The sequence below is a fragment of the Anastrepha ludens genome, chromosome X (assembly GCF_028408465.1).
Source record: "Anastrepha ludens isolate Willacy chromosome X, idAnaLude1.1, whole genome shotgun sequence".
Lineage (NCBI taxonomy): Eukaryota > Metazoa > Arthropoda > Insecta > Diptera > Tephritidae > Anastrepha > Anastrepha ludens.
The window spans coordinates 54,203,549-54,216,416 of NC_071503.1; the positions used below are offsets into that span (position 1 = coordinate 54,203,549).

Sequence of the window (12,868 nt, forward strand, 5' to 3'; positions counted from 1 at the left end):
CCCTAGTGAGCTATGACCGAAGGTTCTGCAGGAAAATACCCCCGCAGCCATTAGCCTCCTCGCGGATTTCGCTGCCAAGTTTTCCGCCATGAGGTCAATAGGTGGCACGCTGAGTATCATTTCCAGCGCCGCTGTTGGAGTGGTTTTCATCGCTCCTGTTATGCACAGAGCAGCGAGTCGTTGAATCCTTTGCAGCGGCATTAAGTATATCAGTTTTCATGTCGCAGTCCACCATACTAAGGTTCCATACAGCAATATCGGTCTGACTACTGCTGTGTAGCACCAATGCATCAGAGAGGGTGGTAGACCCCAAGTAACGCCCAGCATTCTGTTGCATGCTTACAACGCATTACTAGCCTTTTTCACCCTCTCCTCCCCAATTTGCTGTCCCGTATTACTCCGAGGTACCTCGCATAATCTTTGAGAAGTTGTTCGTTGTTGCCTAGCTTCGGGAGGTTCCACGCCGGAACTTTGTACTTCCTGGTAAAAAGTACCATGTCCGTTTTTCCCGCGTTTATCCCTAGCCCTGCGCGAGATGCCCATTGGTGTATCGTTTTGAGAGTGTTGTTCATCACATTACTGATGGTGTCCAGTTACTTTCCCGTAACTACTATAGCTATGTCATCGGCATATGCCACTAGTTTTGGTGCCCCTCCGCCAAGTTTCTTAAGTATTACATTTGCTACAAGTAACCATAATAGCGGCGATAGTACCCCACCTTGCGGAGTACCTCTGCATGCATATTTGGTGACGCTTGCATAGTTCCACTCCGCTCTTATCTTTCTGCTAGCTAATAGCTGCCTTATCCACAGATAAACTGCGGGTTGTACATTAAGTGACTCTATGCTATTTAAAATAGCATCTTTTGTCACGTTGTTAAAGGCCCCTAATATATCTAGAAATTCTCCTAGAGCATACTCCTTATATTCTAACGCCTTTTCTATGTTTAATACAAGTGAGTGAAGTGCAGTTTCAGTAGATCTGCCTTTAGTGTAAGCATGCTGCGCCTTGGATAATTCGTCCGGCGCAATTGTGTCTCTAATGTATGTATCTAGAATCTTCTCCAACGTTTTCAGGAGATATGAGGTCAGACTAATGGGCCTGTAGAGGGTTGCTTCTTCCTGCTTTTGGAATAAACACGACTCTCGCTTCTCTCCACAATACAGGAACGTAGCTGAACCTCAGGCATCCCCTGAATATCGTTCTTAACCATGGTACCACAAGATGGCTTACCTTTTGGAGCATGGCTGGGAAGATTCCATCCAGTCCTGGCGATTTATATGGGTCGAAAATTTGTATAGCCCATTCTATTTTGTTGGTTGTAATTACGTTCGTCGGGATTTCGTGCACAATATCTCCTCTAGGTTCGAGATCTGCAGTGTCCGCACACCCTGGAAAATGTGTACTGACTAGGTCTTCTAGAGAGTCCTCACAGTCGTCAGTCCACTCCCCGTTAATTGTTCGTATTGTTCTTGGCATAGACGGATTCTTGGATAATAGCTTCCTAAGTCTCGCCACATCGTTAGTGTCTTCCATACTGCTACAGAAGTCTTTCCAAGATTCTCTCTTGGCTTTTCGTATCTCTTTCTTGTATACTTTTAGTAGATCCTTATATTCTTTCCAACAGAACTCATTGTCAGCAACTTTGGCTAACCTATAGAATTCATGTACTCTACGCCTTTGTGCTCCTTATTCCCTGTTCCACCAAGGAGGCTTCACCTTGCGTCTATTACGTGTTGGAGGGCAGGATCTTTTAAAGGCTTTGTCCAGAGTAGTTGCAAACAACTCAACCCCTTTCTCAAGCGCGACGTGTGACTTGTATTTCCGAGGTATCATTGGTGTTTTTGATAGTAAAGGGTGTTTTTTTTAGAGGTTAGGTTTTCAAGTTGCACTACTTTTTTCGTAGATGGTCTTTTTGACAGCTGTCACTTGATTTATGCTCAGTTTGGTTTGCCATTTTATAATGAATAGACTTACACCTGAACAACGTTTGCAAATCATGCAAATTTATTACGAAAATAATGGTTCGGTTCGCGCGACGCATCGCGCGCTGCGTCCAATATTCAGTCGACATAATCGTCCATCAGAGTCACTAATTCGATTAACCATGGATAATACGCATCCTCAGAGACGTCGTACAGTGCACACCGAAGACGCTATTGCTGCTGTGGAGCAGAGTATCGAGGAAGACCCGAATGAGTCCATCCGCCATCGCGCGCAGAAATTGGAGATGTGCCCATCCACTTTATGGAAGATTTTGCGGAAGGATCTTGGTTTGCGGGCTTACAAAATCCTACTCGTGCAAGAATTGAAGCCGAACGAGCATCAAGCGCGTCGCACGTTCGGTGAATGGGCCCAAAACGAGATGGCCACCGATCCCGATTTTCACAAGAAAATTTTGTTCAGCGATGAAGCTCACTTTTGGTTGAATGGGTATGCCAATAAGCAAAATTGTCGCATTTGGAGTGAACATAATCCACAAGCCATTGCTGAGACGCCGTTACATCCTCAAAAAGTCACTGTTTGGTGTGCTCTATGGGCAGAGGGAATCATTGGTCCATATTTCTTTAAAAATGAAGCCGGCCATAATGTTACAGTCAATGGAGAGCGCTATAGAGCCATGATTAATGACTTTTTGGTGCCTGAATTGGACGATGTTGACGTGGACGACCTTTGGTTCCAACAAGACGGCGCAACATGCCATACAGCCAACGCAACAATCGATTTATTGAAGGAAACTTTTGGTGAGCGCATTATCTCGCGCCGTGGACCTGTGGCGTGGCCTCCAAGATCGTGCGATATAACACCGCTGGACTATTTCTTGTGGGGCTATGTGAAGTCGCTTGTCTACGCAGATAAGCCCGAGACGATTGAAGTCTTGGAAGAGAATATTCGGCGCGTTATTGCTGACATACGGCCCCAATTGCTGCAAAAAGTGGTCGAAAATTGGGCCTCTCGGCTGGAATTTATTCGAGCCAGCCGCGGCGGCCACTTGCTCGAAATCATTTTTAAAACATAATGGCAAACCCTTATCTTTATAATAAAGCTAAATTCTTGGCCATAACATTAAATTATATACGTTTTATTTCATCTTGAAAACCTAACCTCCTTAAAAAAATACCCTTTATATCCCTATACAAATCCCAGTTCGTATTCTTAGGATTGAAAATATCAATAGTAACGTATCCAAATGTTATTCGGCATTCTGGCCTTTAGATAAACGTCATGTCTCGTTAATTCTTCAGGTCGAATTTTATGAATTCGCTTCCAATAAGCCAGTTGATAAAATCGCGTTTAACTAGTCTTCATGGGATTTTTGCCTTTTAAATGACATACTATTACATACTATCTGGGATGGTTTCTTCTCGGTTTTGGATGTTTCTGATTATTTTTCAGCGTTTAAATCTAAGGTTTTCGAAATTGGCCTCGACAGCACTTTAAGCTAATTTTGAGGGGCACGTGTCGAGAGCTGCATGAGTGCCAGTGCGCATAATAACCAATAGTTAACGGTCCCCTCCGATGCCCAGGCAAGGTCAGTTGTAGCAAGTGCCTTACCCCGGCATGCTGGCTCTGCCGCGACGGACCATTTCCTTCTGTACATACTCGTCGGACCAAAATTAGATATGGAAAACAAATCAAAAAACAAAAAGGAAACAACAAAAGCTGTAGTTGAACCCAGCACGTCGAGTGCTCACCATTGCTGAAACCCAGACGTCTACAGCCAAAACCTCAGCACACGCAATCCTCTTCTCAGGCGACCTCTGATAGAGACCCCAAGAAGAAGAATAAAAAACTCTCTGGGTCGTTGCTCAAAGTGCGCTACCTAAGGACCAAATTCATTCTGGCTAAGATAGATAAGAATGAATTGGCTGTTAGAGCAGATGAACGCGATGTCGATATTAGGTCGTGGTTTCGAAGAATAAAACTATGGCTGCGAGCAAAACTACCAATCTCCAATCAAAAATCCGACAAAACCCCTCGGAACCAACCAACGGATAAGCGTAACCGATCACAAGGTGTGAGCGGGCGTGCTACGAGGAAAATACAAAATGTATCAGCTCAAGGCGTTGAGAGCCCTACAGCAATTGCTGTGGCTGCGGCTGCAAGGTTTACTTATAGGAAGGTGGCCATGGATCACCTCTAAGTTGCCCTCATAGACCCAAAATCCCATAGTGGTAGAGAGGTCGATAGTCGAATACCGCATGGCAAGCCAAGGACAGGTACCTCTTTTCGATTGGTAAGATATCTGCCGCACGTGGAGGGTGATCAAGTGTACCGCGTCTGCGATGGACGCGATGCCCGAGGCCAAGAGCTCCATGAAATCCTCGGAGCCTGGGGAGGCCAAGGAGCATGCTTAGGTGAGCATCCTTTCATCAAGTAATGTTAAGGGTAGCTCAGATTAACCTTCGCCACGCTAGTTTAGCCACCCATAACCTCTGTGTCATCCTCAGGGAGGAAGACATTGATATCTGCCTAATCCAGGAACTCTGGAACACTACCATATTTTTTCCATCCAGTCGGAAGGTAAACCTAGGGCTTGTATTCTCGTTAGGAATACTATAAATGCCTTTCTCATTGCTCATTTTAACTCACCAGACGTGACAGTGGTCCAAGTGGAACCATCTGGTGAACGTTGCTACTATTTGGTTTCTGCATACATGGCTCACGAAATCTGGAAGTCCTGAGCAAGTGAGGCGTTTGGTGGATTCACCTTTATTTAATAAAGAGCGAGATAAATGATCCGGGTGAGCCCCTCAGGGTCAACCCCTCATTTCCAGCATCGGAGGCATCAAGCGGTTGTGAGGGTGTTCTTCATGTCACACTTTCGACTAATTCGTCTGCCATTAGGGTTGATGATTGGAAGGTTTCTCAGAGAAATTCCTTTTCGGATCACAGGTTAATCCTTTTTTAAATCAATTTCGCACGGACACGATATTTTCCCACAGGAACCCTAAAAGAACCAACTGGTCTCTGTTCAATAGGGGTTTCAATAATAAGTTGAACAGGTGAACTTTTTCCTACTCATCCACTCATCAACTGGACAAACAGGTGAAACCTTAGAGCGGTCTTATCAGACGGCCTTCAAAGTGGCTTGTCCAGTATCTTTTAGCAAGAATGACTTTTCTTCCTGGTGGAGCAAGACCCTGACCGGCGTTAAAGAGAAGGTTAGGAGGATTTTTAATGAATGCTACCAAACTAAATACTTTCGAACTTACCGTGTAATATGAATGAATATAAAAAAGCCATTAAATATAATATACTATAAACCAATACCAATTCTAGCACCAAGCAACCTACCAACCTATTCACAAGTGGCAAAAATTAACGAAAATGTCACTACACATGAAGAAAATATAATATACTTTCAAAAATATTGCAAAAACTAACAGAACAACAAGAATTTAACAAATCACTGGAGCAAAGGTAGCAAAGTTTTGATTTTTAAATTTACCAGTCAATTACCCATGCCTAATTTTTTAAAAATAATGCTATGGAACGCGAAAGGTCTCCCAAAGCACCAGCAAGAATTGGAAAAGATTCTCAATTCAGAAAAAATCGACATTTGTTTAATTGCTGAGACGCATTTCACTAACCAAACTTGTTTCAAAATCAAAAACTTTGACACTTACCACACTACTCACCCAAGCAACAGTGCACGAAGCGGAAGTGTCGTAATTATTAGAAGTAATATTAAACACTACGAACAAGAAAAATTCACCACCAATGAACTCCAAGCCACCACCATCACAATTAATGCTGCAGGTGATCTAGCTTTGACAGCTGTTTATAGTCCTCCAAGGCACCAAATCAAATGCGTTCAATATGTCCATCGTATTGAGCGTCATAAAACAAAATTCATTATGGGCGGCGATTTTAATACTAAACATATCTGTTGAGTTCAATTTAATATTAGTTAAAATACTTTAATGTTTTTCAACTTTTGTTATTTGTTATAATTTTCTGTGAATTAAGTAGGTTTTGTTTGTAAAGAAATGTGTATAAATACGGAACATTTTGTAAAATAAATGTGAGAAAAAATTGTAATTTTGAATCAGAAGCAACATACTTTAAATTGGGAATTTTTGCCGCAATATCATCGCTACAATAACCAACAGGAATTTGTGCTCATCGTTAGTGAGGTCCTTCGTTCCGGATATTTCATCGCTTCAATCAACTTGGTCCTATCGCAACATCAAGAATTAAGGATTCTCCCTGCAAACGAATTTATAGCCGCCTTCAAAGATTCTTCCCGCATCAATTTCTTCCTGCAACATTATTGGTTCTTCCCGCAACAGTTTTGTAGCTGCATACAGGATTCTCCCCGCAACATTTTTGGTCCTTCGAGCCGGATATAGTCACTCCGCTTGCCTTTTGCATGTACGCATTCGCTTGTGTACATACATACGCGTAGCAAAAGGCGCAACGAATATTAAGAAAATTATTTTTGTGCATTAAATCGTGTGTACGTTTGTGCAGCCGTTCCTGCATTTAACATCGCGAAAATTCTAAAAAACCCGTCGTTTGCTTTTCTGTCATATTAAAAATGTCGAATTCTATTAAAACGCGCGATTCCGCTCTCAATGCCATTAAACGGTATATGGCAAAAAGTATTGATGAGGCATTCACTATGGATGCAGAGAATATTGCAAGCTACCTTCAGTTATTGAGTGAACAGTGGGTTCGTTTTAACGTTGCTCAAGACGCTGTAGAAATTACGTGTGGTGCCGATGTTATTGAAATTGAAGAAAATGTGCGTATCCAAGCCGAAACTTGGTACTCTACAGCTTCAGCTAACTTTAGCCGCGTGAAAAATTGTCGTACTAATTCGCAAGATAGCTCCACAAAGGCATCTGTGTCCACGGTTATACGTTTACCGAAAATGGAGTTGCCCACATTCTCCGGTGACTCTACAGAATGGATTGGTTTTTTCGACGCGTTTTCTTCGTTAGTTGATAATAACTCTGCATTATCAGATGGACAAAAGTTGCACTATCTCCGAAGCTGCTTGAAAGGTGACGCGTTGAAAATTATCAGTGGTTTTAAAATATGTGACGCAAATTACGTTGAAGCTTGGGGTCTATTAACATCGCGGTATAAGGTTATTCGTGTAATTGTGGAATCTCACCTTCGCGCGTTGGCTGAAATTAAAAGAGCTACGCATGACAATGCTGACGCAATCAAAGGTGTAATTGATGCGTTCCAACAGCATATTCGCGAGCTTAAAGCGTTGGGTCGTCCGATTGAGTTTTGGGATGATTGGTTGGTACATGAGGTCGTCAGTAAGTTGGCATTCGAAACGCGTAAGCAGTGGGAGTTATCGCTCGTTAGTGATGATCCTCCATCTTTTGAGCAACTAATAACATTTTTAGAGATAAGATGCCGATCGTTATCGATGTTTTCGTCGTCAACAACATCAGTACCAATTAAGGTTAAAACTGCATCAGCAAGCAAGTCGACAAATGTGTTCCACACGGTATCAAAACAAAGTAACGTGTGTGCATATTGTAATGGACCTCATAAAATTTACAGTTGTGAAAAATTTCGTGAATTGGACTTGTCTACAAAATCACAGTTCGTGAAGCAAGGTCGCATATGCTTCAACTGCTTAAGTTTAGGTCACTATAAAGACCGTTGTAATAGTGCTTCCACTTGCCGCATGTGTAAACAACGTCATCACACTCTGTTGCACGGTGCTTTGCAGTCAACGACCGTTACCGCAGTGAACAATTACGCGACGCATTCGTTATGCGCTGCTGACGCCACATCAAAGGTAAGCGCAAAAGCTTTTGAACTTCCAGCAAGCGTCGACGTTCCACGCGTTTCTTCATGCTTGAACTCGAGCTCCAATCCACCCATAGCTGTAGAAAGAGTTGTGCTGTTATCCACCGCATTAGTGAAGGTACGCGACTGTTCTGGTAATTGGCAGCCCGCACGTGCACTTTTCGATTCTGGATCACATGCTTCCTTTGTAACCGAAGCGTGTGTGCAACGCTTAGGCCTGCCGCGATCAACATCTGAAGTTATCATTACTGGAATTGGGTCAGCGCAAGGAGGACGAGCTAGAGGTGAAGTATCACTTTCTCTTTCTTCTTTCTCTACAAATCAATGCTTTACTGTCAAAACGTTAATTCTGTCTAAAATTACAAGCGACTTGCCAACACAGACTATAGCTACTTCATCGTGGCCACATATCCGAGGTTTGTTTTTAGCCGATCCCCATTTTATGAAGCCTGGACGGGTCGATATATTGATTGGAATGGACGTTATGGATCAACTGATCTGTACAGAACTTCGTAAGGGTCCATCTGGAGCTCCTATGGCTCAACTGACGGTCTTTGGGTGGACTCTGTTTGGAAGCGTGAATGGATCTGAGTCTGATATGCCACGCTTACAGTCGTTACATTGCGATGTTCATTTGGATCGAGCATTGAACAAGTTATGGGAGTTAGAGGAAGCTCCGCAAAAAACGTATCTTACGCATGAGGAGCGTTACTGTGAAGACCATTTTGAAACAACGCATCGAAGGGAACCTAACGGACGGTTTGTCGTCGAATTGCCGCTGAAGCCCGATGTAGCTCTGGGAGAGTCGCGAAACTTTGCTATCCGGAATTTGTTACGACTTGAAAGAAGACTCGCTTGTGACTCCGATCTTCGTTTACGCTACAATGAATTCATGAATGAACTTATTGACATGAAACATATGCAGGTCACGTCAGAGACTATGAATCCAACGTATTATATGCCTCATCATCCTGTTTTAAAGGAAAGTAGTACCACGACCAAATTGAGGGTTGTATTTAACGCGTCCGCAAAATCAACTTCCGGAAATTCGCTGAATGACGCATTATTTATAGGACCTCAATTGCAGGAAGATTTATACTCCATCTTACTTCGCTTTAGAACACACCGCTATGCTGTAACAGCAGATGTCGCCAAAATGTATCGTCAAATCTGTGTATCCTTAAAACACGCCGATTTGCAACGCATCGTATGGCGTAGCCACCCATCCCTGCCTATCCAAGATTTTCGCATGGTTCGCGTAACGTACGGAGTGGCAGCTGCGTCTCATCTAGCTGTCCGATCACTTCAACAGACGGCAAGAGATTCGTCGAATGGTTGTGCTAGGGCTGTTAGTGTTATTCTCAAGGATTTTTACATGGATGATCTACTTACTGGTGCATCTAGTAAAGAAGAACTTCGATTGTTGCAGCAAAATATTTCCGAAATATTGAGGGAAGGGGGGTTTGAACTTCGTAAGTGGGCATCGAACTGCGCTGAACTAATCGCAAGCATTTCCAATGCATCTACGAACATATCACATTATATTGTCGACGATAAGGATGTTCACGCTTTAGGTCTTATCTGGAACACAGAAGGAGACTACCTCACGTTTACTATTAACTTGAGGGAACCGCCAGTTAAGTTGACCAAGCGTATATTTCTATCAGATGCAAGTACGCTCTTCGATCCTCTGGGCCTACTTGCTCCCGCTACTATAAATTCAAAAATTTGGTTTCAAGACATATGGCGCACTAAGGTAGGTTGGGATGATATCATTCCTGAGTCTATCGCAACGAAGTGGTTGGAGCATCGCATAGAGCTCAAGCAATTGGCACATTTGAAGGTGAACCGTTGGTTTGGTACTGAAGTAGCTGGGTCATTTACGCAATTGCACGTATTCGCAGACGCGTCCGAGCGCGCTTACGCCGCCGTCTTGTATGCACGAACAACACAAAGCGACGGTAGCATTACAGTGTCATTAATTTCGTCGAAAACCAAAGTAGCTCCGCTTAAGCCGACAACGTTGCCACGTCTTGAATTATGCGCCGCTCATCTTGCTGCTAAACTAGTGCGAAGCGTGCTGCACTGCTGGTCTGAAATCCGTTATCCGCTTTTCGCTTGGACTGATTCTACTATAACATTGGCATGGTTACAAGCTCACCCCAGCAGATGGGTGACATTTATAGCCAACCGCGTAGCTGATATTCAAGAAGTTTTGCCTCCCGAATGTTGGAACCACGTTCGTTCTGAACAGAATCCTGCAGATTGTGCTTCAAGAGGTATAACTCCCTCCGAATTATTACGTCATCAATTATGGTGGGCTGGTCCTATTTTCCTGAAAAGCACTGAACAATTATGGAAGCAGAAAAAATCTAAAGAGCACACTACAGAGCTGGGCATACGAAATAGTATTCGTGCTCATGTGACTAATTCTACAGATTATTGGTCCGTGATGACAAAATACTCATCGTATTTTAAGCTGCGTCGAGTTATTTCCTACGTTTTACGCTTTTTGACTAACATTCGGGCTAACAGACGGCTTAATGTTATAAAGCGTTTTGGTACACCGAGTTGCCAAGAGTTATTTGAAGCTGAACTTCGCCTAATAAGGTATACGCAACGGTTTTATTTTTCTAATGAAATTTCTCTTTGCAGCGCTAAAAGACCAATCCCACTTCGCAGTAGTCTTTTGCGTCTGCAGCCCTTTCTGGATGAGACTTGTGTTCTACGTGTTGGAGGAAGAATAAAAAATGATGAAGTCGCTCCAGATGTTAAGCATCCCATTATCTTGCCTAAGAATTGTCCGCTTGCTAAGTTAATAATCTGCGAAATACACAAGGTCACTTTGCACGCTGGGCCCCGCATTATGCAAACTGTCTTGCAACGTCGTTATTGGGTTATCGGAGCTCGTAGCTTGATCCGTAATATATACCATAAGTGCGTGAAATGCACTTATTTGAACCGCAATCTTACCACACAAGTCATGGGTGATCTACCTGTCATTCGCACAACCTACGCCCGTTGTTTTACTCACACTGCTGTTGACTTCGCTGGACCTTACCTCTACAAATTCACCCAAGGAAGAGGAGCTAAGGCTACCAAAGGCTACATCTGTTCGTTCATTTGTATGTGCACTGGTGCGATGCATCTCGAATTTGTTGGTGACCTGTCAACACCAGCTTTCCTAAATGCGTTTAAAAGGTTCACAAATCGTCGAGGTTTTTGTAAGGTCATGACATCAGATAACGGTACAAATTTCGTTGGAGCCGAGAAGGAGTTGCGCATTGCATTTCAACAGTGCATGGCTGATATTAAACTTCGCTCATTCTTTGCGGACTCGAATATCGAATGGCGATTTAATCCACCGGCTGCACCCCATATGGGAGGTTACTGGGAGACCGGAGTCAAACGTGTTAAGTATCATTTAAAACGCGTATTAGGAGAAGTTCCACTATCATACGAAGAGTTCAACACACTTTTGACTGAAATAGAAGCTTGCGTAAACTCTCGTCCACTCTGTGACAACTCTGAAGCTGCTGGTGACTTAGAAGTTTTAACTCCCGGACATTTCATAGTCGGTGAACCGCTTAAGTCAATACCGGAACCTGAGGGTCAAGGGTTTCGTGGAAATCTTCGACAGCGATGGCAAGCAATTTCTGCCATGAGACAACATTTCTGGCGTCGTTGGAGAGACGAGTACCTCGTGAGCTTACAACGTCGCACTAAATGGTTTCGTTCTTCACGCAACATTGAAGAAGGGGATGTGGTTGCTGTATTCAACGAGCCTAATCCTCCGACGAAGTGGACGATTGCACGAGTGATCAAATGCCATCATGGTACCGATGGACGCGTAAGAGTAGTTACGTTGAAAACACCGCATGGCGAATTGGTTCGCCCTATAGTCAAACTTTGCCTTTTGCCAACGAAAGGAGATTTATTTCATGAAGAAACTAATAACTTATCGTAAATGTTTTTCAAGGCTTTTCATTTTCTTTTTAATATTTTATTTTGAACTTATTCAGATAGTTCAAGGGCGGCGGTATGTTGAGTTCAATTTAATATTAGTTAAAATACTTTAATGTTTTTCAACTTTTGTTATTTGTTATAATTTTCTGTGAATTAAGTAGGTTTTGTTTGTAAAGAAATGTGTATAAATACGGAACATTTTGTAAAATAAATGTGAGAAAAAATTGTAATTTTGAATCAGAAGCAACATACTTTAAATTGGGAATTTTTGCCGCAATATCATCGCTACAATAACCAACAGGAATTTGTGCTCATCGTTAGTGAGGTCCTTCGTTCCGGATATTTCATCGCTTCAATCAACTTGGTCCTATCGCAACATCAAGAATTAAGGATTCTCCCTGCAAACGAATTTATAGCCGCCTTCAAAGATTCTTCCCGCATCAATTTCTTCCTGCAACATTATTGGTTCTTCCCGCAACAGTTTTGTAGCTGCATACAGGATTCTCCCCGCAACAATATCCATTGGGGATCTAGGCTAACAACCACTAAAGGAAGGGAGCTCTTCAAGGCGCTTCAACAAACAAACTGTAACACTGCATGTTGTTGTTGTTGTTGTTGTTGTAGCAGTATCTTTGCCCTGTCAGTGTTATGTAAATTACCGGTCGTCTTCGTCTAGCTCATCTAACGGTAGGCCCAGGAAACTGGCTGTTTCGACGGGTTGGGTCCAGAGGGAGAGGGGTGTTAGATGAGTGGCTTTGTTGGGGCATGTGAAAAGGTGGTTAGTGTCGTGCGGGGTGCCTTCACATGCTGGGCATATGTTTGGTATGTCGGGTTCGATTCTGGATAGGTAGGAGTTTAACCTGCTACAGTATCCAGAACGTAATTGTGCCAGGATTACGCGGGACTCTCGGGGAAGCTGGAGCTCTTCATCTGCGATGGGTGCCGGTTGGACTCCGATAACGGCATTCGGGGGTCGGGAGCTTAGGAAGGTGGTAAGGGTCTCCCGATGGATGTCGTTAATGGTCTGTCGGTATACTGTCTGATCCTGGAGTGGTCTGTCTGTTTTGTCCAGGATCTCGTCCACGTAGTTGAGGAAGTGTCTCCTGATGTGCCTAGGAGG

General features: G+C 43.3%; 1 protein-coding gene across 1 annotated transcript; it reads left to right on the top strand.

Moving 5' to 3' along the window:
* Window positions 1–6,544: 6,544 nt before the first annotated feature.
* Window positions 6,545–11,749, top strand: LOC128870079 (uncharacterized). The gene is made up of 2 exons (XM_054112678.1): window positions 6,545–10,392; window positions 10,438–11,749. Exons 1-2 carry the CDS (start codon window positions 6,545–6,547, stop codon window positions 11,747–11,749), a joined length of 5,160 nt encoding a protein of 1,719 aa, XP_053968653.1.
* The last annotated feature ends 1,119 nt before the right edge of the window (window positions 11,750–12,868 follow it).